This window comes from Acanthopagrus latus, chromosome 17 (genome assembly GCF_904848185.1).
Source record: "Acanthopagrus latus isolate v.2019 chromosome 17, fAcaLat1.1, whole genome shotgun sequence".
NCBI lineage: Eukaryota > Metazoa > Chordata > Actinopteri > Spariformes > Sparidae > Acanthopagrus > Acanthopagrus latus.
In genome coordinates, this window is record NC_051055.1 from 4087867 (window position 1) to 4112960 (window position 25094).

General features: G+C 40.6%; 1 protein-coding gene across 14 annotated transcripts in view; it reads right to left on the reverse strand.

Annotated features, from left to right (window-relative positions):
* Window positions 1-17864: 17864 nt before the first annotated feature.
* Window positions 17865-25094, reverse strand: part of adgrb1a (adhesion G protein-coupled receptor B1a) — a 177356-nt gene continuing 170126 nt past the window's right edge. For 10 of the 14 annotated variants that reach the window (XM_037075329.1, XM_037075322.1, XM_037075319.1 and 7 more), the window contains one exon: window positions 17865-19718. In XM_037075329.1, the coding sequence (XP_036931224.1) occupies window positions 19521-19718 (198 nt within the window). In that variant the 3' untranslated portion in view covers window positions 17865-19520. The remainder of the gene's footprint in view (window positions 19719-25094) is intronic. The other 4 variants (XM_037075330.1, XM_037075321.1, XM_037075328.1 and 1 more) reach the window with 1 other exon arrangement.

The following is a 25094-nucleotide window of genomic DNA, read 5'->3' on the forward strand; positions in this document are numbered from 1 at the left end:
AAGATTATAATTATAGCTCAAAATATTAGTATCATGATAAGGTAGACTGGGTTTATCAACACACATATTAATTCAGGGGAAATAATGAAGTGTAATTTTAGTAAAGCATTAGCAAAATCATAATGTGTTCAGTGACCAAAGTTTAATATGTACAGAAACCGCAAACAATGACTTTTACAGTCAAAATATGTGTGTTAATCTAAAGACAAAGACATGATTACAACAAAACACAAACTATACTATGGCTACTAGACATTGAACAAAGACAGAGAGGTTCAGGGGTTCAACCAGCTGGAAATGGACCTATAGATGGACACAACAGACCATGAAGGGAGGAACGTTAAAACAGGCTGTGCTTGCATTGTTCAAAACTGAGATTACTGAACAACCAAAAAGAAACTACGCCATCTGTCTCTCTCTCTCTCTGTGTTTCATGCACTCCTTGGGAAGCTGTGCATGCAGTCTCTGGTTTCTTCATTCCAAGACACAGCAAAGGTGCAGCAGGCCTCTGGGGCACTACTCATGCTCCTGTTGCCAGCATGCATCTTCTGAGTTCCAGGCAGGGGCCAGTGCCTTTTAGCAGAAAAAAATCATGTAGATCTACACAGGCCAGGGCACCCTGTGGTCTGAGGTCCTGAGAGTGCAGTTTACACTTCTCTGTGAACTCTGGGCTACGTCTGAAGAGGCGAACTTGACAGTTTATCAGAGAGGTGGGTGCCCTATCCTGCAATCAACCCTCTTGCCATTTGGAGTTTGGGTCCTGTTGATGTTCCACAGAAGACGTCCTGGTGCGGGTAGTAATTTGATGACTTTCAGGGTGGTGTCCTGAAGGCACCTGGCTGGCTGGGAGATCTCCCACTCACATGCAAATTAAAGCAGGGTTGATAATCCTATATCTGAAATTGGTCCCCGAAAGTAGCCTATATCAGAATCTCTCTCAAACACACACACACACACACACACACACACATACAGACATGTTCACTGACTCTCTTATCCATGTCCAGCATGACGGTGTGGCTGGGTTATTATAGCAGGAGCAGATAAGGTGGTCAGACAGGCTGGATGCAGGCCTGTGCGATAATAGCCATGAGCTTATCTCTGCAACAACACTTCCAATGACAGAGAACAGCTCGAACCAGGAGCAGACCTGCTGCCATTGTCTCCCTTTTATATCTTCAACACCAGCCTTTTAAATCCTCGAGCGCACCACATACACAAGTTGTGTGTGTACATATGCTTCTTTATAGTGCCAAGCACCTTTGCTGTGTGAGGAGTTTATGTTGATGTGTTTGTTGTGGGTCTCCTCAGTGTTTACCAGTGTTAATACAGGGGAGGCTTAATAATGGAATGCAGAGAAACTGGCTGTGCTCACTCCACATGAGAGGGCTAATTACTGTAAATCAAATCTGCAGGAGAGGCCTATATCCAATTACATGGAAATAAAGGCTCAGCATGTTTCTGGCGTGCTGTTAGTCTGATTGTGCGTGAATGGACATATATATACACTCTCATCTCTCGCTCTGTTTCTCCCTATGTATTTCTCCCCAGGCAGGATCCTGTGCGAGACCCACATGTGTGTTCATCAAACAGAAACAGCTGAAAATAGCAGATTTGTCTTTGCTGATATGATTCTGCTGACAGTCCTCTACCTTCCACTAGGTTTAGACAAAGGAAATAACGAAACGAGAGAAATAAAAAAAAATATATATTTCTCTTAGAGGAGATGAAAGGGTGAGTGCAACCCTGGGTCGAGCTCCAAGGCAGTCATATCTTACATGAACAGTAGTTAAAGCTCAGCAGCATCTGCATCCTGTATGTATCTTAAGCTTGATCCAGGCATATAGACGTATCTCTCGGAAGCAGTGTATTTAACAATGAGCACTTAAGCTGGTAGCAGTATTGGCATCTCCACAAGTGTTAGTGTTAGATTCTGGGGTCACACTGCATTGTGAGACCGACATTGAGAAGTCGGAACACCAGCAGAAATCATTATGAGCAGTTGCCATTACCTCTGCATCTCAGGTGTCCTTTTATAAATCTACAGAGATTTATACTAGTGCACTTGGGCTGAGTGGGTAGGCTCTCTGTGTACTACATATAGTGCTGCTGCTTGAGAAGATTTTTATCATAAAGACAGCATTAGGTAAATTAAATGAAGGTTCAGAAATGTTCTCCTTTTGCTCAGTCTAAGAGGATCAGAATGTATGGACCAAAGCCTAGCAGTGTCAGAGTCAGGGGTCACATGTTCTTTCATGCACACATTGGTTTGATTAAATTGTTGCCCTCTTAAAAATAATCTCATGCATTTTTGTTTTTGTTTTTTTGGGGTTTTTTTTCTGTATCCCAGCAAAGCATGCATGTTCCTCAAAGTACAGAACTACCAATACATTTTCACCCTCAACTTGTCAAATACAGCACTTTGGTCAGTGGCCTTAGGTGTCTAGGTATGATGCTCTGTCTACTTCTCTTGCATATACTTTGCATGTGAAGGGTTCCACAGTCGGGTTAGCGATAATACGGAACAGGCCCCTCATAACAGGATTAGAGTAATTCTAGTCTTCCCTTGTATTAGCTGTGACAAAAGATAACATGGTTGCTGCTGTGATAATTTTCTGTAATTGTGCTCTTTTTAATGAAAGGCAGAAGAAGGAGAAGGAGAAGAAGAAGAAGAAGAAGAAGAAGAAGCAGAAGAAGAAGAAGAAGAAGAAGAAAAATCTTTATTTTATATACTGTATGACATACATACTTGCCAACAGCTGGACCCGAGTGAATATCTGCTTAACATCCAACCTGAAACTAACTTCTAACTCTGTGAGTTGCCTTTTGCAGCCTTTGAATAGGATGACGAGGATTTCAGTCACTCAGCTTAAATGGTGACTTGTAGAAATTGTACAAATAGCAGTAATGACAATAATAATTGCTTTCAAGATAACTCAGGGTGACTTTACTTAAATTCGCTATTCGCCCGTGATATTAAACCTACAAAAATCATGTCATCATCAAAATCAAAATCATCAGATAACCTTCCGCAACGACTGCAGGCTCTTTGGTGGAGCTCTGCTTTGAATGAAGTTCCATCATGACAAATGAATGGACTACTTGCGGAGTGTCATGAAGACACGAATCATGAATCATGAATGTCAACCTTATGGTGGTGCACATTTACAGGGGGCAAACAGATTGCATTTTCAGGCTAAATAATTAAATTGAGAATAAATGTCTTTTTATAAATACTCCATTATGGCAAAGGGATCTAACTGTGCCCCTCAGAGGGCCAGCTGCATTAACAGATCATGCAGAAAGTGAGGTTAAATGTGTATAAAGGGTAACACCTGATCATTAATCATGGATATCTGAATGTATTTGTGATACACATAAAGGATCCTGGGCATGAATCCTTTGTTGTTTTTTTTTCCCCTACCTGTTTAGCCCCACTGCTAATGAGGCCCTAATAATAGTAAAACCATCAGTAAATTATGCATTTTATATTTTAGTAGGTTGTTCAATGCTACAGCCTCTTGGGAGCCCTAGTTGAGCTTTTAGTTTGCAGTTTATGGTAACAGGGCAACATGTGCCAGCAAGTGTCTGTCTGTTTATGTTGTATTTGAGCAAAGTTTCCCTCTGCTCGGGTTTCTATCAGAAGTCCCGTCTCATCAATTTGCAGCTGGAGTCGCTCATAACTGCCGAACATGGGACTCATAAAATGAAAGCTGCAAAAACAGATGTCCTCATGAATTAGTGAGGCACCCATGAAAAATTAACAGATGACCTAGGACATAAAGCCAGGGGGCTTATGCTCATTTAAATCTTCCTTCAACATGCAATATGCTGCCTCCAGTCATTGTTTTCACTGCCTGTCCCTGTCCAGCTGCAGCAGGACTGTTTTTAGATGTGGCAAATTAATAGTGACGGAAATGCATCTGTCGAAAAAATAACAACATTGGGCCTGGGATAACTGGCTTCATCGCTGCTAAATGGCTAGAAAGTGATTTTATCAAATTATCTGTTTAATATTCCAGTCCATGGTGAGCTCCAGAAACGTCTCAAGAGGTTATCAAGGGGTCTTGACTATTTTAGAGTATTTGATTCTATATGATCAGTTGACCTGCTCAAAGAACTGCCTCTGTGAAGGAAACGACATGCATCCATGACTGCAGGTGTTCGAATCCACCTGCACACGGGGAGAACATCTGCAAATCTACATTCAAGTCGTTTATATCGTAGAATATGAACAAAGCGGTCATCCAGTTATAGTTTCTGCTGTGAGAGAATCGCAGCCTATTTCTCTGCAAACGTGATTGATATTATGAAACTGCAATGTGGGGACATTCAGTGGACAGTGTGTTGTGCTGTCCTGACAGTTTTCAGTGGGCTATCTCGACATGCACAGTGCAACAAATCTGCCGCGAATTCTAACGGATGCAGTAATTATTACAGCTGGAAAGGAGGTAATCAGGTAAAGTACTAGAGTACTAAGACGTCTGCATAGGGAGGAGGTTGGTGTGGATGGTCAGGTGAGACAAGTACAGACCTCTGTTCATGTTCCCAAACAACCCAAAATTATGACCCTGCATAATCAACCCAACAATGTATTCACAGACACAACCCAGCACTTTTTGGAGTGTGCTAACAAAGTGAAGTAACATAGGTTTGTTTATGACAGAAGTAACATAGGCATCAATATTTTCCTAAATGTTCTCACGTATTTTCTGGCCTAAACCTAACCAAAATGAAACCGTACAGTGAAGTTCTAGAACACGACTAGCTGTTGCTGCAGTTTTGCGAACAGTGACATATGTCATTTTGGTAGACACCTACAATCAACCTATTCAGTTGTTTAGGTCTAAGTATGGGTTAGTAGCTGTCTACAGAAGCTGCACTGTGATGGCTCATACATTTTCACATGTACACAACTGTACAGTCAGCCCAGTATCCCTCAGATCATTCTACGCCTCAGGATTTACTTTCAATGCCAAACTCAAACAAACTAAACACCCATTCAGTGTTAACATGTGTCTCTCAATGAATATTGTAAAAATATAAGATTTGAAAAATATTGTCATTTAACATGATTGAAAGCAGCCCATAAGCAGCAGGTGTAGGTTCAGTCCTTTTGAATCCTGATATATTGTTCAAGTTTTTTCACAGTATATTTCACAAATTTTCCATGCAACCACTTTTAATATATAATTAATAGTATATTTTCAAATGTCGAGGAGAGCCCTATGTCACAATGCTAAAGAAAGTATGAAGAAATTCCTGCATCCCTCCCTTTATCCAGATCTGCATCAAAAGTTAATGGGCTCTGTTCTGGGCTGCTAGCCATCTTCCATCACAGTCGAATGGTAATCTGTTCAGCAGTTTTTGTGTGTTCCTACCAACAAACCAACCGGTCAATCAACCCACCAACAAACAGACACGGTGAAAACAAAAAAGCCTTTCCTGATAGCTTTTTAATTGCTGTTGTAAAAATATGTTACATGATACATTAGTAGTCTGTGTCATATGGGTGAATTCTTCTATGAATTAAATGTCCATTTTGAACTGTCCGGCACAGGAGCAGTGTGAGTAAGCAATGTCACAACCCATTTCATCTCTGACGTCTAAAAGCCTTGTTCTCAAGCCAATACAGCAGGGCAGCTTTAATTCTTTCAGTGACACATTTACTTGTGCACTTTCTGTCGGGTGTCCGCTCCAATTAGCAAGCTTGCTTCTCCTGATGTGAATATATGTCCGTAAGACCACACAGATGTGTGTTTGTGTGTGTGTTTCCCATTCTACTTTTGGGGACAAATTTCAGACTGAAGACCACTGAACTGGTGATGGCTTGTTTCATAGTAGACAAACATTTTTTTTTTTTTTTTCCCCAAAAAGAGGATTTCTTAGTAATAGCTTTGCTTCCAAATAAATCACATAGGAAGCAAAATTATCCCTTGTTGTAGTCCTGGTTAATCAAAGATGGCCAAAGAGGTGGCGCGGGGGTCGAGCTGAAACAAGCCTGGTTAGCTATACAAGCCCACCTAACTGGAAGCTACCAAGCCAACTGACACTAACAAGCTACCATGCTGTGAGTAGTATTTGCCTCCTTACAGATTTATTTTGTTTATGCTTTTTTGTCCCACATTTCAGATCATCAAAAGAGAAAATACAACATGCAGTTTTAAAATGATGATTTCATTCATCAAGGGAAAAAAAAACAAAAACTTGCCTAACCAACCTGTCCCCATGTGAGAAAGTGATTGCCCCTGACCCTAATAACTGGTTGTGCCATCCTTAACAGAAACAACTGCAATCAAATGTTTGTGATAACTGGCAATGAGTCTTTCACATCACTGTGGAGGAATTTTGCCCCACTCTTCTTTGCCGAATTGTTCTAATTCAGCCTGATTGGAATCGTCTCAAATATGAGACGGGCCTTTGTGATCTTTTTGGTCAGCAGTGGTTTTCGCCTTGGAACTCGCCTTTTGCCTTGGTTGTTGATGGGCTCTCGGAGTAATTTCAGTAGGTTGGCTAGTCCTGGGAAGGTTCACCACTGTTCCATGTTTTCTCCATATTGTGCATATAGCTCTCACTGTGGTTTGTTGGAGTCACAAACCCTTAGAAATGGTTTGATAACCCTTTTCAGACTGATAGATGACTTTGTTTCTCATATGTTGTGTTGTTTTTTTTTTCAGATCTGCTGGCAGTAATAATGCCTGGGTGAAGCTAGTGGCTTTGTTTTTTATGCTTACCTGAGGCTTGTTGATCAAGCTTTATCCACACTGTAAGACCATGTTATTTACAGAGAGCCTACTATATACTGTATATCATGTGGCTGCACTTTCAATGCATCATCAAAGCTATCATACTCATATCAGGATAGTCCAAATGTCTTCAGCATAATTCTATATTAATTTCCATGTAATTAAGCCTGACAAGTTGGGTGTCTTTGGAAATATGGGGTTCTTGACTAGAGTGGAAAATGAAGTTCTGTGGGTTTGAACAAAGCTTTGCTGCATTTGTTCCAGCGTGAGGAGCCTTAGGATGGAAGTTTAATCTGGCTGCTCCTTTACTGAGCACGCCTGTCACCTGTGAGTGTGAGCTTCAAGCTTACAGTGGCATATACACTGCCTGGCCCCCCAAAAAGTCACACACACACATAAGCTTATGCAATTTCGCAACATTCATTTCTCATTCTCATTGGGGTTAAGGTCTGGACTCTGTGGTGGCCAATCCATGTGTGAAAATGATGTCTCACGCTCCCTGAACCACTCTTTCACAATTTGAGCCCGATGAATCGTGGCATTTTTCTCTTGGAATATGTCCATGCCACCAGGGAAGAAAACTCCATTGATGGAAAAAAAAAAACAAAAACTGCTCATTCAGTATATTCAGGAAATCATCTAACTTTATTTTTGGGCAAATAACTTTGCTGAACCCAGATCTTACCGACTGAAGCAACCCCAGATCATAACGCTGCCCCCACTGGCTTGTACAGGAGGCACGAGGCATGATGGGTACATCCCTTTCAGTCCAATCGTTATGCTCCCTAGTACATTGAAGCCTTTTTTTCAGATTAGCCTAGCTCATATATTGTTTTCTTGAGGCTACACAGCTGTTTAGTCCCAATCCCTTGACTTCTCTTTGCATTGTGCTTGTGGAAATGCTCTTAATTTCATGATTAAACATAGCTGTTCCAACCACATTTCTTCCTGGTAGATGATGGTTCACCACTATCCTTCCAGGTTTTATTACTGCGTCGGACAGCTCTTCACCCAATTTTAGTAGTTTCCGCAGCCTCCTTAGTTGTTTTCTTTGCTTGATGCAGGCCAATAATTTGACCCTTCTGAAACAGAGTAAAATCTTTTCCTCTTGGTTAAAAAATGAGAAGCTACTCACTGCAGAAAATGAACACTGCCAAACTATTAGAAATACCCAAGATTTGAACCTATTTGTTGCTATCAGGGCTGTGGAGGGAATAAATGTCTCTCTTTAACACGCCCCAGAAGCTGGGCTGGTAGAGCGCGCAGCCCATATACAGACATCCTGCAGAGGCCCAGGGTTTGAGCCCGGCTCGTGGTCTCTTGCTGTGTGTCATCATCCTGCTTCCCGTCAGCTCCCAACCCGCTCTGCAAAAGTGAAACATTTCTCCCCCCACTGACTTGTTTTACAATTTCATCAGTTTTTTTTTTATAATTTTTTTTTATTTTATCATTCATTTATAGTTCATAAGCAAAATGGCAAGGACTTCGGTTGACAAGCTTATATTTTAGCCAAACGCTAGACAAAAAAAGTTCCTCATAGCATATTGTGGGATGGAAAGTGTGTGTGTCTGTGGATGCACGCTGACAAAATGCAGGACAAAGGACAAAGAGATGCACACACTTGTGAACACACTTGTATAAACTGATTGCATTTTTGTTTTATCATCCACCACTGTGTGAGGAATTTCTGATGAAACTATCCAAAGAAATAAACAGTGCAGTGAAAATCATGTCTGCTAGTTCATTCGTCTTATAACCACCCACACCTAGTGAAATATTCAAACCAACTACTTCAAAATGCAAATATGATCCAACAGAGCATAATCTATCATAAGAGCCGAAAAAGCCCTTCAGACCTTTCAACATGTATTACACCTCAACAGGCTCAACCTTATGATGGGGCAGCGTCACTGTAGTCTTTCATGAAGCTTGTCTGAAGCAAACAAAAAACAAAAATCCCTGCACCTCCTAACAACTTGTATGTCAGAATGATAGCAAACACTCATACATGGACACACAGTAAGACTAAGTCATTTTACATAGATTCATTAGATCATTTTAATTATTTCAGCACTATGGTCTTTTTAACTGATACTGACTTATGACTGCCATTTTACATTGGAAACATCTTAATAGACTGTATTTGATTTTCATGAAGGGTTAAGGAATCCAATCCTGTTAAATGAGGAGCAATGACTACCTGTGAGGCATAAATCCACATTCTTATGCTTTTCTTTGCCTGATGGCAATGATAACAAACATCAGGTCAGTGGTGACAAGTTAACTATAACCTCATATGTTAAAGGTAACAGTTGATTTTCACAGTACAACCATTTCTGAAGGTGTCGCAGTGTTAGACAATTGAGTGTCTGTTGAATGTGTTTGCAATGTCTTGGACTGGAGAAACAACCTAACTCTTCCACAGTTAGGTCAGTTTCCCAAAGGCAGTTTGAAGTCTGTCTTTAAAGCAAACATTTAAATGCATTTCTTAGACGAGTGAGTTGAATCCATATGGATGTGAAAATGAATGAACTACTGTGTCGAGGTACAAAGGTAGGGCAGGTTTGGTTGTTAGCAATTAATAATTACGACTAGTAATAAAATCAAGTTAAGTTAAATTATAAATGAATAATAATAATAAAAATGATAAATACATCCAATTAATAGTTAATAAATGAATAGTACGGATGTTGACCATCTTGTAATCGGAGACCAATAACCAGGCCAGAAAACAGTCTCAAAAGAAGGGTTCATTTTAAATGTAAATACTTATAAAATATTTAAAATCAAAGGAACAATGAAGGAAATGAACACTGACCATCACAAGCACAAATAATTACAGAAAATAGTTTTGTACAATATAGCAGAATTTATGAATGTTGATCATCAAAATTGATAAATAAACAGTAATACGTTAATCAACACAAGTTAATTTCTCAACTGCAGCTACAGCAACCAAACTAAACTGCAAAAACAACTCAAGCAACAAACAAATAAACATATGACTGTCTGTGTGTGTGTGTGTGTGTGTGTGTGTGTGTGTGTGTGTGTGTGTGTGTGTGTGTGTGTGTGTGTGTGTGTCAGAGAGCTAGAGAAAGGGGGAGGGAGAGAGAACCAAGATGGTGGACATGATCTCATGGGAGAGAGAGTCAAGATGGTGGATGTGACCTTGTGGTGGATGTGGACACAAGATCGTTCAAGATGGCTGATGTGGGTAGGTCACACCACGACCTTTTCAGTGGAGGTGAGCGTGTGGGACTTGACCGAAACGATGGCAGAAGCAGGCCTGGGTTTGTCCACTGCTGTCTTATCTGTCAAAATGTTGTGCTGGTAGTTCAGTGTAAGCAGTTTGGTTGATGGTTACATTTTTACAACTTGTATATGTTGTTACTTCAGCTGGTCATACACAAATTGGTAAACATAAGTATGGGAGCCTACCTACGTTCCCTGGGTCCTATGTTCCCCGAACCCTAACTCTAACCCCCCTAACCCATTCCCTGGTTTGTTCATTGACCGGCAACAGAGGGGAACATAGAACCCTTTTTCTAAAAAAAGGTCCTATGTGTCCTGGTCACATACAAAGCAGGGAACATAGGACCCTTTTTTCTACCATGACATGTGCACTCAGGTCTCTGCAAAAATAGACCTAGTATGTATGTGTGAATTTGTCACAGACATGAACAGAATTTACACACGCACACCACACACACACACATATATATATATATATATATATATATATATATATATATATATATATATATATATATATATATATATATATATATAGAGAGAGAGAGAGAGAGAGAGAGAGAGATATCTCCCCCATTTGCCCCTGCACGCGGCCTTGTGTTCCCTTTACTGCCACTGGTCATCAGCATCCTGCTCTTCCTCCTCCATCACCGCCTGTTGCCACGGTTATGCGCCAACTAGTCGAAAAGATCAGCGAGAAGTGTCAGGGAATGTCATCAGAGTGCTAGTCCATTAATGGCCATTGTCAGGCCTCCGTACAACAAGGCACAAGTGGAGGCTAATGCCTGCTGATGGTCTAATTAACAACATGAGGTTAATGTGTTTGGATGGACACTAATGATGTTACAGGCCACTTTTTCCTCACGCTACATCACCACACCACTATAGGCACCCTGGCCAAAAATGAGCCTCCAAAGTGAGGAATATCAAGTAAAGTCGAGCCAGTTCAAACAGTTTTAACACCATGAGTCAGGAGTCCACGAGTGCTAAGAGAATTTGTGGGCGTGTTTGACACAGGCATCATGACAGGCGTTTCTGTTCCAAACAGAGTGCTGTGAAATCTCCAAAGGTCAGGCTGCCTTCATTTCCCAGCAGTCAGACACGAATAGAGGAGATCACATCTTTAGTCATCTGTATATTTTCATTTTAGTGGTTTATTCATTCATTTTTGACAGTTGCATCTTATCATCTTTCTAAAATCCAACCAAGCACCATTTACTTTTGAATGAAGTGCTATCAGAGGTTTTTTTTTTGTTTTTTTTTTAGACATTACGTTATTTTGTATTTATTTTCCTTAACTTTTTAGGTAATTATTGTGTTTTGTGGTGCACAGGTACATTTACACAATGTGGTCACTGGGTGTACAAATGACAGTTGCATGAGTCTGAAACTAGTTATGAAGATTGAGCTGCATGCCAGTCTGCAGCAGGTGTAAGACAGAGTGATGACAGAGAGATGATTTCAGTGGGTCCATTCATTTTAGTATTTCACATTTTTTTGTCTATGAACTGACTGACTACCACTTCCACTGAGTAATTTATCACGTTCATCATCAAAATCATATCTCTGTGGATTCCACAGAGATAATATGTACTTACTTGAAGCAATTTGCTCAATTTATACTTGTATAGTGCTGCGTATGTGGAATACAGCTCTGTGCCAGTGATGTATTATTGAAATCTGGTGTTTATTTGCCCAACAAGTTATGGCTGCTTAAGTCTTTATTAGCAGTCTCCCACCATCTTGTTGTCCAGATTGGTTTTCAGTTGAGGGATGGGAGGCAATTCACAAGCCATTATAGACACACTTATGCACACACACTTGTAATCATAAACACAGCTAAAAAAAGTGCAAGCCGAGCCATGCAGTTCCATCTGTGCCAGTGCAGTGACGCCAAAGCTTTATCACATTAGAGTTTCTCATTTTGTATTAGACAGATAATACTTTCAGATTGTGCAATTGTTACCATTGGATGTCTCTGAAGCAACCTTTGATTTAATAGCTTTTATATTGGCACTGTATTATAATCTGCAGCCATGGTGTGCAGCGTGTAGATGTCAGATGCAGTCGCACAGGGGGGAGAACTGCTTTGACCTGAACACTGCTGCTCTCCCACCAAGTTCCAAAAATGTAGGACTCTGTGCTTTGGATTCACATTACTTCTTTATATCTCCAATGTCTTGTTTGAAACTGTGTTAATGTGTCAGTGAAAGACTAGATTGCTTATGGATGTGAGGAATCGGCGACTGAAAACTTACTCTTTGTTTGATGAAACAGTTTTGTTCTTTGTCACTTCAACAGATTTGTTGTTAGCCGTGGTGATTTTGGTAGGGAACAGATCGACTATACATATGTACTTTATATGACCCCACTTCAAAAAACACAAACTATCTACTACTATTTAACTCTGATTTGTGTACCAAAATGGTGGGGGTCTACATAGGGTACATGCAATTTAGTTTAATCAGTTAGTTGCATAAGAATACCTCAGTCATTGCACAGTATTTCTGAGATTAAATTAATATCATGCTGTACATCTAAGTTATATATTTGCTTCTCAATAACTTATACAGCAGAGTGATGTCAGATCCATAGTAAAGCACAGAGGATCTTTTACAGCGGTACACCCACTTAATTCATCATCACTAAGTTATATGTAAACTATACACATTATGACGAGGACAGTTACATAATAACTAATGTAGAGCTCTAATTAGTTATTGGCTGGTGCTGCTGTACAGCTTTAGACGTATTGCAAATAGTTTCAGTCGTGGCATTCTAATGATATAACAGTGATTATGGTAACAGTAAAATATAGGTGTGTAATTGTGACTAGTTTGGTCAGAATGTCTGTTTTCAATTGTTATGTAATGCTACACAAAAATTAAATGTTTCAAGAATAGTTTGTATTAGGGAATGTGCTTACTTGCTTTTTCTGAGCAAGATCATGAGTAATATCTCAGTGTAATGAGAGCGTTATGAGCTAACTAACTTAGCTTGGCTTACAATGTGAAAGTGAGAGAAAAATCCCTGGATCTGTCCCATTATCTAGATATAAGTTGATGGGCTTTATTGTCATCGTCATCCAAGTTTGTGTAGTAATCCTGACAAGCCAATCAACCATCCAACCAATCAACAGGTGAAAATGTAACCTCCTTGGTGGGGTGAATAAGCGCCCTAGTTCGATTCACATTGTACTGTATGGGGTGTAACGCCAACCACTGTAACCCTAACCCTAACCCACCCTGTCTGCAAACGTAATAAACCACACACGTAATGTATTTTCCAAAAACGTAATAGCCGCTGACTACTACAAATGTATCACGCGATTTCCGACAAATGTAGTAACTATTACAGTTGTGGGTACATGAAAATCTTTAACGTAATAACTTTCCACAAATGTAATAATACAATGAATACTGGTCGTTGTGGTCGTTGTTTGTTTGTTTGGGTTAGGGTTAGGGTTGCTATGTGTGTGTGTGTGTGTGTGTGTCAGGGATGGAAATTATCACCCGCCAACCGCCAGATGCGGGTGAATTTGTGTGCTGGCGGGTGAACTGAATCAGTTTACCAGCCACTGTGGCGGGTTCGTTCCAGTCAGATCTGATCCAATTAATCTTAATGATCGATATCTTGGTGTGCATGGCAGTGTGCTTTCCATGTTTCTGATTGGACCAAAGTGTGAGTTGGACTTCAGAAGGGCCGGGATTCCAACACTACTAGAATGGTCGTAAACAGTCAGTTTGACCGCTAGTTATCAAACTCTACAATCTCTCATGTAAATACCCAGCTGAGTGATGAATGCAATTATTGTGTCATGATATTTAAAAAAAAATAGATAAATAAATAACACCAAAATGTACATTTAAACAAGTTTAATGATACATTTATCAATATTCATATCATCGCACAGGCTAGTAAACCATAATTATTGAATTTATCTACACAAGATTTTAATAGAGAAAACTACCAAAGACTGATGCAAAGCCTTTTGAGGTCTCAACGCCCTGGCGAGTGTCACCCCCCCTCCTACCTATGGTCAGCCTCAGGGCGTTATTTCAAAAGCGGAGCAGCCCACAGCATGGTGTGCGCCCATGGTGGTCGTGCACAAGTTGCTGTGTGGCTTTGCACAGACCTCACTGAGCTGAACAAGTCAGTGGAGAAAGAGAGACTTCCCTTGGTGGAGAACACAACAGGGCAACTCACAGGGTCCGAAGTCTTTTCAAAGCTGGATGCCAACTCAGGATTTTGGCAGATTCCGTTCTCCAAAGAAAATTCTCTGCTGACAACATTTATAGTATCAGTACTGCTAGAACCATCTATGTTTTGCCATTTAATCTGCGCCAGAACTCTTCCAGAAACCCATCCAGCAGATCCTAGAGTGTCTAGATGGTGTTGTGTGCCACACGGATGACGTGCTCATCAGGAGAGCCAATCAAGCCGAGCATGACAAGAGGCTGCGGAAAACATTCAAATTGAGTGGCAAGTGTGAGTTTTAAACAGAACAATTAAGTTCCTTGGGCAGAACATCGGTGTAGCAGGGGTCAGCACAGACCCCAACAAGGTGAGCACTGTAAAAACTATGAAGGAGCCCAGAAATGTCAGTGAAGTCAGATGTTTTCTGGGGATGACAAACCACCTTGGGAAATTCATGCCTCACCTAGCTGAGAAAACTCACACCCTCAGAGAGCTGACAAAGAAATCGAACATGTGGGTCTGTGGGCCGCAACAACCGCATAAAGGAGGACCTGACTACTTCTCCAGGTCTTGCTCTGTATGATCCAATCGCTGACACGCTTGTCTTTGCAGATTCCTTATCATATGGGATGGGAACTGTTCTCCTCCAGTGAAGTGAAGTGACCAAACTAATAAACATAGGGTCAGAGGCTGTGATCGAGCACTTTGATTCTATGTTTGCTTGTCAGAGCATACCAGAAGTGGTGCACATGGACAACGGTCTTCAGTTTGCATCTGAACCATTCAGGAAGTTCACACAGGACTGGAGCTTTAGCCACATCAACTCCAGTTTGCACTTTCCACAAAGCAGTGGGGAGTCAGAGAGGGCCGGAAGGACAATCAAAAATCTTCTAAAGAAATCCAGCAATCCCTATCTAGCCCTGATGGTCTTCCACTCTGGCCAATGGACACAGTCCCACAGAACTACTCATGGGGAGGAAAATCCACACAACAGATCCTGTCCTTCCCACCCAGCTCAACCCATCATGTCCTGACATGGAGGACTTGAAAAGAGCAAAGCCCTTTACTTTTCAAATACACCAGTGAAACTATAACCGGCATCACGCAGCATGTGACATTCCAGACCTGCAACCCAGCGGCCATGTGTGGGTCAAAGGCCATGTGTGGGTCAAAGGCCATGTGTGGGTGTCCACTGCAGGAACGCCCACATCCTACATCGTCAAGACTCCAAGTGGCAGCCCGCAGAGGAACAAATTCCACCTCTTGCCAACTCCGGCTGCAGCTCCCACTGACATACCTGTCACCCCAGAGAGGCGTGACTCCGGTCAACAACAGGCTCCAGTGTGTGAAAGGCTCTATCCTGCCAGAGTGCAGATGGCTGCAGTTCACCTGAACTATGTGAGACTGTAAACGCTAACGCTAAGTGAATGTCGGGTAACAATAATTCCCTTACTCAGTGGATGGGCTTGGGACCTTAAACAAAAAAAAAAAAAAAAAAAAAAAGAGAGAGAGAGAGAAAGGAAAAAGAAAAGTGTTGTTGGATGTCTGAAAAAAAAAAAAAGTTTTCTCACAGGTATTTTTACCTAAGGGTTTAATGTAAACTTCCTGATGTTTACAGCCTGCCACGGTACAGATGGCTGCAGTTCGCCTGAACTATGTGAGATTGTGAACACTGAAAGTGAGTGAACAACAGGCAGTGTTGTGAAAGTTCACAGCTCTCTCCACAGCTCTCTGACAATATACTGCAAAACCAAGTTGTCCAGCTGCGGCTGGGAGATGAAGACAGCGGAGCCGCTACTGTACGTCGTTAATGTGATTTGTCTGTGATTTGCTGTGTGTTTTGATTTTTTATTCTCTCACACATACCTTGAAAGGCTAGCTGGGTGCTTTAGTTCAATGTGCCGTTTCAGGGTTTGCTGTTGACGTTGTTGATGTACAGAGCTGCTTCTCGAAACCCGGCCGATGAAGTTTACACATAAAGGTCAGATTGTTCCCACCTGGATCATCACTGACCTTTTCATAAAATAGTTTTAAGTAATCATATGAAAATGCCGTATTAATGGTGGAGGCAGAGTCTGAGGTAGTGCTGCTGCCTTCATCTGTTTTTGCCTCCATGCTCTGCATTTTGATGACACATGCGTGACTCTATGGCGGCTGGTGTTTTCCCCTACATATTAAGGCTACGGTGTGATTTAGCCAGGTTTTCGCCTGGAAGGCTCGATGGAAATCTGACACTCTCTTGAACGCGTTCACAATAATGTTCATCAGGCAGAATACAGTGCGTTCAGTTCATGTTCGCTCAAAATATGAACGAGTTCATGAACAATCGTTCTCTGAACGATCGTTCTCTGAACGCGTTCAGGGAATAATAATTCCCTAACTCAGTGGAAGGGCTTGGGCTCTCAAACTAAATACTGTTTTATTTTTCTTCAGACTGTGTTTACAGGAGTTGAGAAATGTTCACACCATGTTATTGATAGGCTGATAAGCTAAGTGAAAAGAGCATTTTCATTCATATATTAAGGTTATATGGTTTAGTAATACTTGAATTGAAGTCCCTACAATTAGTTGTTACAGCTACTAAGAAGAACAGTTGTGTTTATTTGATAGTTCCCACATAAATAGTCACAAAAAGACATTTTATAAACAAGCACTTTCTGGGAAACTGTCTGGGACAGGGAGATTTAGAGATTCTGCTATTCCAGCTAGGAACCTTTGTAATGTATGTTGTAGGAGGGGGGACTATTAATGAAGCTGCTTATGAGTCCTACACCTGGCTGGTGTGTCTCAGACTTGCTCTGTGCCTCCTAAGGTTTCAAATGTACCTGAGAACGACCTAACAACTGTGACAGGAGAGACATAATTCCAGCATGCTCTTCTTCCAAACACCAGAACTTATTGTAATTGTGTTGGTCAACTGTGTAATGGAGACCAGGGGTCCCATTACTTTAAATAGTTCAGTGTAAGTTGTGTGGGACTAATTGTGTTTTAATCATCATCTTGAGAAAACAGTGAGGCTGACCATCCTTCCTGGGTAAAATAAACCAGTAGCCTGGTAGCTCTTTCCGTGAGAAGACGCCGCCCTTGGTCCATCTGACATACTGCTAAAGAAAAATGTGTTAATTAGTCAACTTTAAAGGTGTTGGTATAGACATTTTTGGAACATTGCTTAGAGCCATATCTGTTCCTCCTGCTTCACTTGGCTTCAGTCTAAGTTAATCACATGCTGGAGCCATACTTGGCACACAGACGAGAGAGTAGCATTGTTCTTAGAATGTCAAACTGTTTGTTTACAGCAAGACTATCATTTTTGAGAGAAGAAATAACACAAGTACAAGAACAGCTGAATTCAGAAATAACTAAAATAGGGCCGACAGTCCCCTTCAATTCAATTAAACCTAATCTAATATCAAACAAAACATATTAGCCTCTGCTAATATGCACCCATCTCATTACACCAGATTTTTTCATCAACACCCATGCACTATTCCCTGAGAAATTAACAAAAATGTTGAATATTATCCAATCTAACAATGCTAAAGTACCTGAGGAAAAACAAAAAAAAAAAAAAACCTGGATCTGTCCCTCCTTCCAGGCTGCCATGTGCATGTGTCATGATAAAACACATCCTATGTAATTAAATGTGAGAAAACAGAAGGAGTAATGCTGTTTATTATATACTTATATGCTTTTATTAGAAATAAGACACATTCATTTTGTGCTCTGAAAACTGTACATTAACAAAGAGGTGACCCCAGTAAAATAAAAAGGGGAGTGAAGGGGGGTCAGGAGGGATGTGTGTGGCAGGGTGGGGTGCAGATCAGGGGGTCAGAGGTCTGAGGTCGGGGGTTTCGACAAATACAGATCTGAAGGAGTGACTGGCGGTGATATCAAAACACACACTGTTACGTTGCGATACAGAACACTCGTATAGTCCAGTACCTTTAAAGGTAAGGGGGAGGGAATGGGCGGATCAGTATCAGAATAATCATGTTCATATTAATAATAATGATAACAACTATCCCCAAGCACAGTAAGAAAGATATTTATAGGCTAAAATCCATTCTGTAGAACTCTGTTGAAATAATTACAATGCTGTACATCAGGACTCCAAATGAGCCTTGTGCTTTCACCGTGTGCAGCCACCATCCCTCTGATCAACTCTGCCTTATATATCATCAGCTTTATTCATCATCGCATATATTTATAGATCTAGTCATTTACTCATCTTCCATTGCTCACCACACACATACATACACACAAGTACCCTTTTCCTTAGCATCTTTGAAACACCATCGCACTTTGCATTTACTGTATCAAGCCTGCTTGTACATCGAGAAACTGGCCCAGACAGCGCGTGTTTGTTGAACATGGCTCCTTCTGGATGCACTGACATCCATGCTGTCCCTTTGTTGCATTGAGGTTGTGGACTTAGTAGAGTGCAGAGCCTGCCAGCCTGCTCCCTGGCGTCTCTGAGGTGTCCATCGATGAGAAGGCAACATGCCGTTTTTGGCTCTTCGATTTTTTAACCTCCCTGGACCCCTGTTCGCTTGTCACTGCAGGGCCGCCATTGAGCCACCAGGATCACAGGGTATAAAGTTGTGGAGTCAACAGGATTTGGGTGAATTGTAGGGGAGGGGAGGGGAGGAGGGGTTATGGCAACTGGGGGGCGCATGTGAGAATGAACCCTTGTTCGTTTTCCCTGTTGAGATTTATGTTAAAAGAAAAAAAAAAAAAAAAAAAAAAAAAAAAGTCCAGGGGCATCTCGAACAGTGTACAACATCAGCGTTCATCAGGAGAGAGAGAGAGCAGAATAGTGATGCAACAGTACTTTTAACAGTGGAAAAAAAAAAGACATAATCATGATCATTACATTGTATTCATTTAATTCAGGGGTAAACATTGCATGATTACCTTTGCTATGCAGTTTATTACATGACTACATTATGCACATACAGTAGCTGAATCTGCTACTTTGGCGATCTGTCTCCTATGTGAGCCAGCGTGGTATCTGAGACCATATACAAGAAGATGACAAGTATTTTCATGACAAAAACCCCGTCCAAACACCAAATGAAACAACACAGAAAGAGACATCATGTTCCTGTTCTCTCTTTAATTGGTTTAATTGATTTTCTGATATTTTAATCCTTCTCTCTCCTCCTCGCCCTCTTTACCCCTCCAGTTCTCACATTTGGGCTCCATCCGGGCTTTGAGTAGAAGTACAGAGCAGGGCAGTGTGTGTGTGTGTGTGGTGTGTGTCAGCTTGTTTGTCTGAGGGCATCGGAAAAGAAGGGAGTTGTCGGCATGAGGTCGCAATGTGGGTCACACCTCCGTCTGCAGGTCCATGATCTCCTGGCCCACCAGAGGAATGGTGGCGCTGGTTTTCTCCCACTCCACGGTCTGTAACTCCAGAGGGGAGGCTGCCACCGTCTCCAGGTCCTTCTTCACCCAGGACGGAGGGGAGTGGGTCTTCCTTATGCCCTCCCATGCCCTCTTACTCGGGGTCTGCTGCTTGTCCTGCTGGGAAGAGGACAGGGGGGAAAAAAAAAGCTTGTTTTCTCAGACAGTCATATAATCAGAATTTATATTGTGAGTCCTTTTGGTGAACTTACTTTACCTCACACTTCCTTTATTTATGTCATTTCTTAAAGGAATAGTTGACATTTCAAATAATAAGCTTTTTTTCAGTTTCTTGCCACGTTAAATGACTCAGAGTTATATCACTGCCACGGTCATGTCTGTGCTTTAAAGGTTCAGTGTGTGGGTTTTAGTGGTATCAAGCACTGAGGTTGCAAAACAGAGCCAAATGAGTACCTGTCACCCTTCGCTTTCCTCTCTAGAGCCGGTGCATACCCGCTGCCTCTTCTCAAAGTCTGGACACTGTTATGAAATAAACTTTCTATTCATCAGTACTTAGTGCTGTTAAATACACAGTGCAGCTGGAGATCATTTTGAGCAATCCTGTCCACACATGAACGTGGTTTTAATGTGGCTCTTTGTCCTGTCAGACATCATTGTTCTGGCGACGTTAACTGCTGTAGACATTGAGAGAAAGATGTGTGTTGTTAATGTTACACAACTAAGTTACCATCAGCTCCTAAATCACAGATACATGATGTCTCTTGTATTATCTAGCGCACAGCTTTTTATTTGGGGAGTAAATCTCTTATGGCTATCAGCTACACTGGTAGGTAATAAATATTGGAACTGAAATATTCGTAAAATTAAAAACGAGAATTTCGGTGTCATTTTATTTTCCAATTTTCTGTTGGTGAAACACATAGGCCTACATCTGTCATTACTGTCTTGTTCTTTTACTGCAGCTTTTATCATAATTAGATGCTAAAATAATAACAGTAGTATTTCTTTTTATTTCTACATGGGCAGATTCAAAGATTCTATTAAAACATCCTAATCAAATTGTTATCAGCAAACCATGTTCTTGCACAGCTGGTCCTTAAATTGCCTGTCTCTGATTTATTTTGTTAACTTGTACTGCAGTCTTTTTTGATAATTACTAAAGACAAGAGAAGTTGTTCTGGGCCACTGAGTTAAATACAAATCAAAATCTTTGATGAAAAAGTTTCAGAACCACTGTTCTAACATAACAAAAACACAACAATTCATAGTTTCAGGTGATTATACACTAATGAAACATATTTATGAATATGTTTCTTCCTGTAGACTCCCCTAAACCCAACAGACTAGAATGTTACATAAAGAGCTGGAGCAAATGGTAATTAACTAAGATTAGCACACATACTAGAAACAGGGAGAAAACAGCTTTCCTGGCTTTTTCCAGAGTACACAAGTACATGACAAATACCTCTACCAGCACTTCTAATGCATATCAGTTAACAGACAAAAATGTGAAAATAACAATTTATTCTGCGTTACAGAAAGATAAAAGTTCAAATTATTTATTGGGGAACTACATCTTGCCACAGTGACTGACATTCCCATTCCAGTCTTTATGCTAAGCTAAGGTAAGTGATTTCTGGTTGCAGTTCCAAATGTAAGAAATAGATATAAAAGTTTGACGAACCCTATTAAAGGGATCTAAACTTGCTGCTTCAAGTAGGTATTTACACAAAGCTAGATAACATACAAATATTAATAAGGATCGAGATGCAAATATGAGTGTGGCTGAGGCATATTGTCAAATATGTGATATTACGTGATAAATATATATATATATATATATATATATATATATATATATATATATATATATATATATATATATATATATGATTAGCACTCATTGACTTATTTTTTTCTGTAAAGACGCTAGTGCTGTTTGATTTTGCATCAGAAATATCTGAGCAGGCCTTGAAACAGTCTGTGTCAAATAGCTGTATCCTTGATCTGTGAAGCTGGACTTGTGCCAGAGAAGAACTGACTCCAAAGCTGTGAAACAAATGGAGATCAAGGGTTTTGGGAGCAGAAGGAAATGGAAACCATCTGCTGCCATGGAATGACTGCAGCTACAAAGCCAACATGGATTCTCTTTTTGCACCTGCTGTTGGTGACTTTGTTTGGAGAGTAGTTCCCATCCAGTCCAGTCACAACCTTGATTCCCAGTATTTAATGGGGAACAAAGACATACATGATTGATTATTTAGCTAGCTCATAGCCTTACTTAGGGGGAAATATCTGAAAAGTACATACATCACAATGTCTTGAATCTCAAACATTACTAGCTGTCCAGTCAAAAGTAGGAGGACATTGCCCCGTTCTGTTTCTGGAGAGATGCTGTTAAAATGACTGACAGTTATTTTTTAAGCCTGAGATGGGCACAAACGTCTTAAAGCTGCAGTCTGGAGTTATGATAAAAAAGTGGACTTTTTTAAATATATTTGAATGCTACAGCTCCCACTTCCCTCCTTCTTCCTCTCTGCTGCCTGCAGCCCTGCCTTCACTTAGACTTGTTTTCTCTCTGGCTCGGTCCAATTCTTTCTATTAACACTGCTTTTCTTCATCAGTCTTCTTATTTCTTCTCTTTGACGGGGGCAATGCTGGAGCATTTTTCTGCTCAGTTGCTTCTCCGCTATTGTTTACAGTTTGAGTTTGATCTGATACACTTACACACTGTGTGAGGGAGGGGGGCTGCCAGCAGCATAGGCACGAGCATGACTGACACTTTCCAGACACTCCCCTTGGCTCTGATTGGTTGTGTTGATTCAGGAGTGGTGGCTTCTTCCAAATCAAATTACAGCCACTGGGTGGAGCCACAGACAGCTGACCTGTATCTTATTCTACTGTCAGATCATAATAACAATTTCAGCAAATATAACAAAAAAAAAAGTTACAAACTACACTTTTAATCACAAGTAAGGGCAACTGTGTAAAAATGTTAAACTATTCTAAACTAATGGCCATAAAACAACCCTATATAGTTGAATTATTCAAGACAAATGCAGTCGTATGTGTAGAAGCGCTGAGAATATATTTCAAGTAGTAATTTGAAGAAAATGGCCAGATTTCAAGGGTAGCTCCAAAACTATAGGGGGCAGCATTACCACCAGCTTTGGTTCACTATACTCTTGAGCTGCAGCAATGAACTACCATCAGCCAGTAGCTCAGTTAGCTGTTGAGCAAAGTGGCCCTATTAGCTGAAGGGAGCCTGCAAGCAATCGACCTCAGATAGGGTGACCAGATGTAGCATTTTAAGCGCTTGTCCTGCATCCCACATATTGAGATGATGTCCCGCAATTTAATTGGCTCTGGTTTTCAAAGTCAAAACCACTTCAGGACAGATGCTTCTTTCCATAAATTTGTAATTTATCCCATGGCTGTGAAGAAAGGAGGGACGGCTGTTATCCCCAGTCTGTGTCAGCAGCTGTTAATCAAACTGTGTAGTCAGTCAAGTTAACTTGTCACTAACACCGCTGTCCCATCTCCTCAATGAGGAAAATTGAGAGTGAAAGGGATGCAGATTTTGGCAGAATATAAAGGAAAATTACCACAAAAATTGACAATGCAGCTACAACAGAGATTTGGGGACTCTTTAAAAGTGGGTGAAGCCGGTGGAAGATGAATCTCACTATTTTTTGAAATCTTTGCCGGAGTTATTTCTCAATTTCGCACAGAATATGATCTGATGCGACACAGTACCTGCATGTTTCATTAGAAACATGTGGCTTAAAAAGACATGAGCCAATCTATGAAAACATTCCTCCTGAAACTGCCAGACAGATAAGGTAACAGCAGCTAAAATAACCAGCATTTACCACACTCTGCAGCACTCCCAACCGCAATCCCAATCTTGCTACCACAATCCCTTTGGTTAAGTATATGGTTCTACTTCAGTACATGGTTCTGTTCAGAAACTGAATAACTAAAGGTATGGTGTTTGGAAGGCACAAACATACCAATTGTTCATATATGTTAGAGAAAATATAAACAGGGCTTCTTAAAATATTATAATTGATAATTCTTAAATCCTTCACATGGTAAATGAAAGTCTTACCTGTAAATTGGTTTGTCTATTATGTGCAACTAAATCAACCAGAGAGTAAAGCGTAGATGTTAGGAGCTACCAGGCACAAAAGATATATTTATATATTTTTTAAAGTTAGATAGACAATATATACAAATTTTAGACTATGTCCATACATTGGTGACATGTCCCACATTGTCCCACCCAAACATACCTTTTTGTCCCACATTTGGCTTAATGGGATCTGGTCACCCTAACTCAGATCACGGGGGGAGTAGTTTCAGTGTCTTTAAGCCACGTGGTCAGGACTAGACCCAGGGTGCAGTGAGGGTTCTACTGCAATATAGTGTTGAGGTGAACTTGTTTTGCACAAGGGGAAGTGAACCCTGGAATTATTAAGGCTAAATATCCACCAAAGAAAAGGGAAGATCTGCTTGCCTGTTGCAACCAGGTTAGTAATAACTAAGTAACTTGCCATTGTGAGCAGTAAAAGAGAGAAACCTCAATTTAAATGTACAGCATATTTTTTCTGTTTAGTCTGGAATATAGATTAAAAAAAAATCCTTTCTTTGTGAGACTAGTTTGTTTACTTACAGTACTTAGTAGCAGACTAGTCACTTTCACAGCTGAAACTACAGACTATCAATGCTTGTGGTACACAGTGGCATATCATGACAAAATGTGCAAGAGCTGGCTGGTTAGCATGCTAACTGCAGTGGACACCCCTGCAACACAGTACAGAGACGTCTTTGACATGATGTCAATTTTGTCACATTTTGAGGAAATAACGTCACAAACCTTAGTTCCTCTTTGAATGTTGCACTAACATTCTGGCTATATCATACACATTGCCCCATAAAGAACATGTCAGATGGGGAGTCTGTGGTGGCTTACCTACTTAAAAATTCTATTGCGATAAACAATGGCAATGAAAGAGGACCAGTATCTTTGCTTTATTTAATCAATTACTGACCTAATGTCATGGCTCTGTCTCTATTGCTCTCATCACCAGGTATTGCATAGCTACTGCTGACACACAACATGCTTTGATGCATAATTTTACAGACACACAGAGACAAAGACAAAAGAGGAATTTCTCATTAAATCATGAATAAATATCCACACTTAAACAATATGGCCCGCGCTCAGTAAGCAGAACTTTAGCTTAGAGCCTAGACTGCCTGCTCAACAAAAAAGAGCTCGAAATTATGTCTGTTTTTAATAAGGCCTTGTCTTGTACCAAGTTCTAACAAGTTGTATAATTTGTGAGAACCTTCAAATATGTGTCACATTTGGAGATTGCTTGACTAGGTCTGTAGTTGTATTTGAACGCCCACCCACAACGATGCCCTCACAGCTAATTTCCTCTGGCACTAAGCAGATTTGAGAAATACTAATTTTAGAATGGCTGCACTAATAATTAAAAAGGCAATTCCAAGCATGTGTGGTGATTT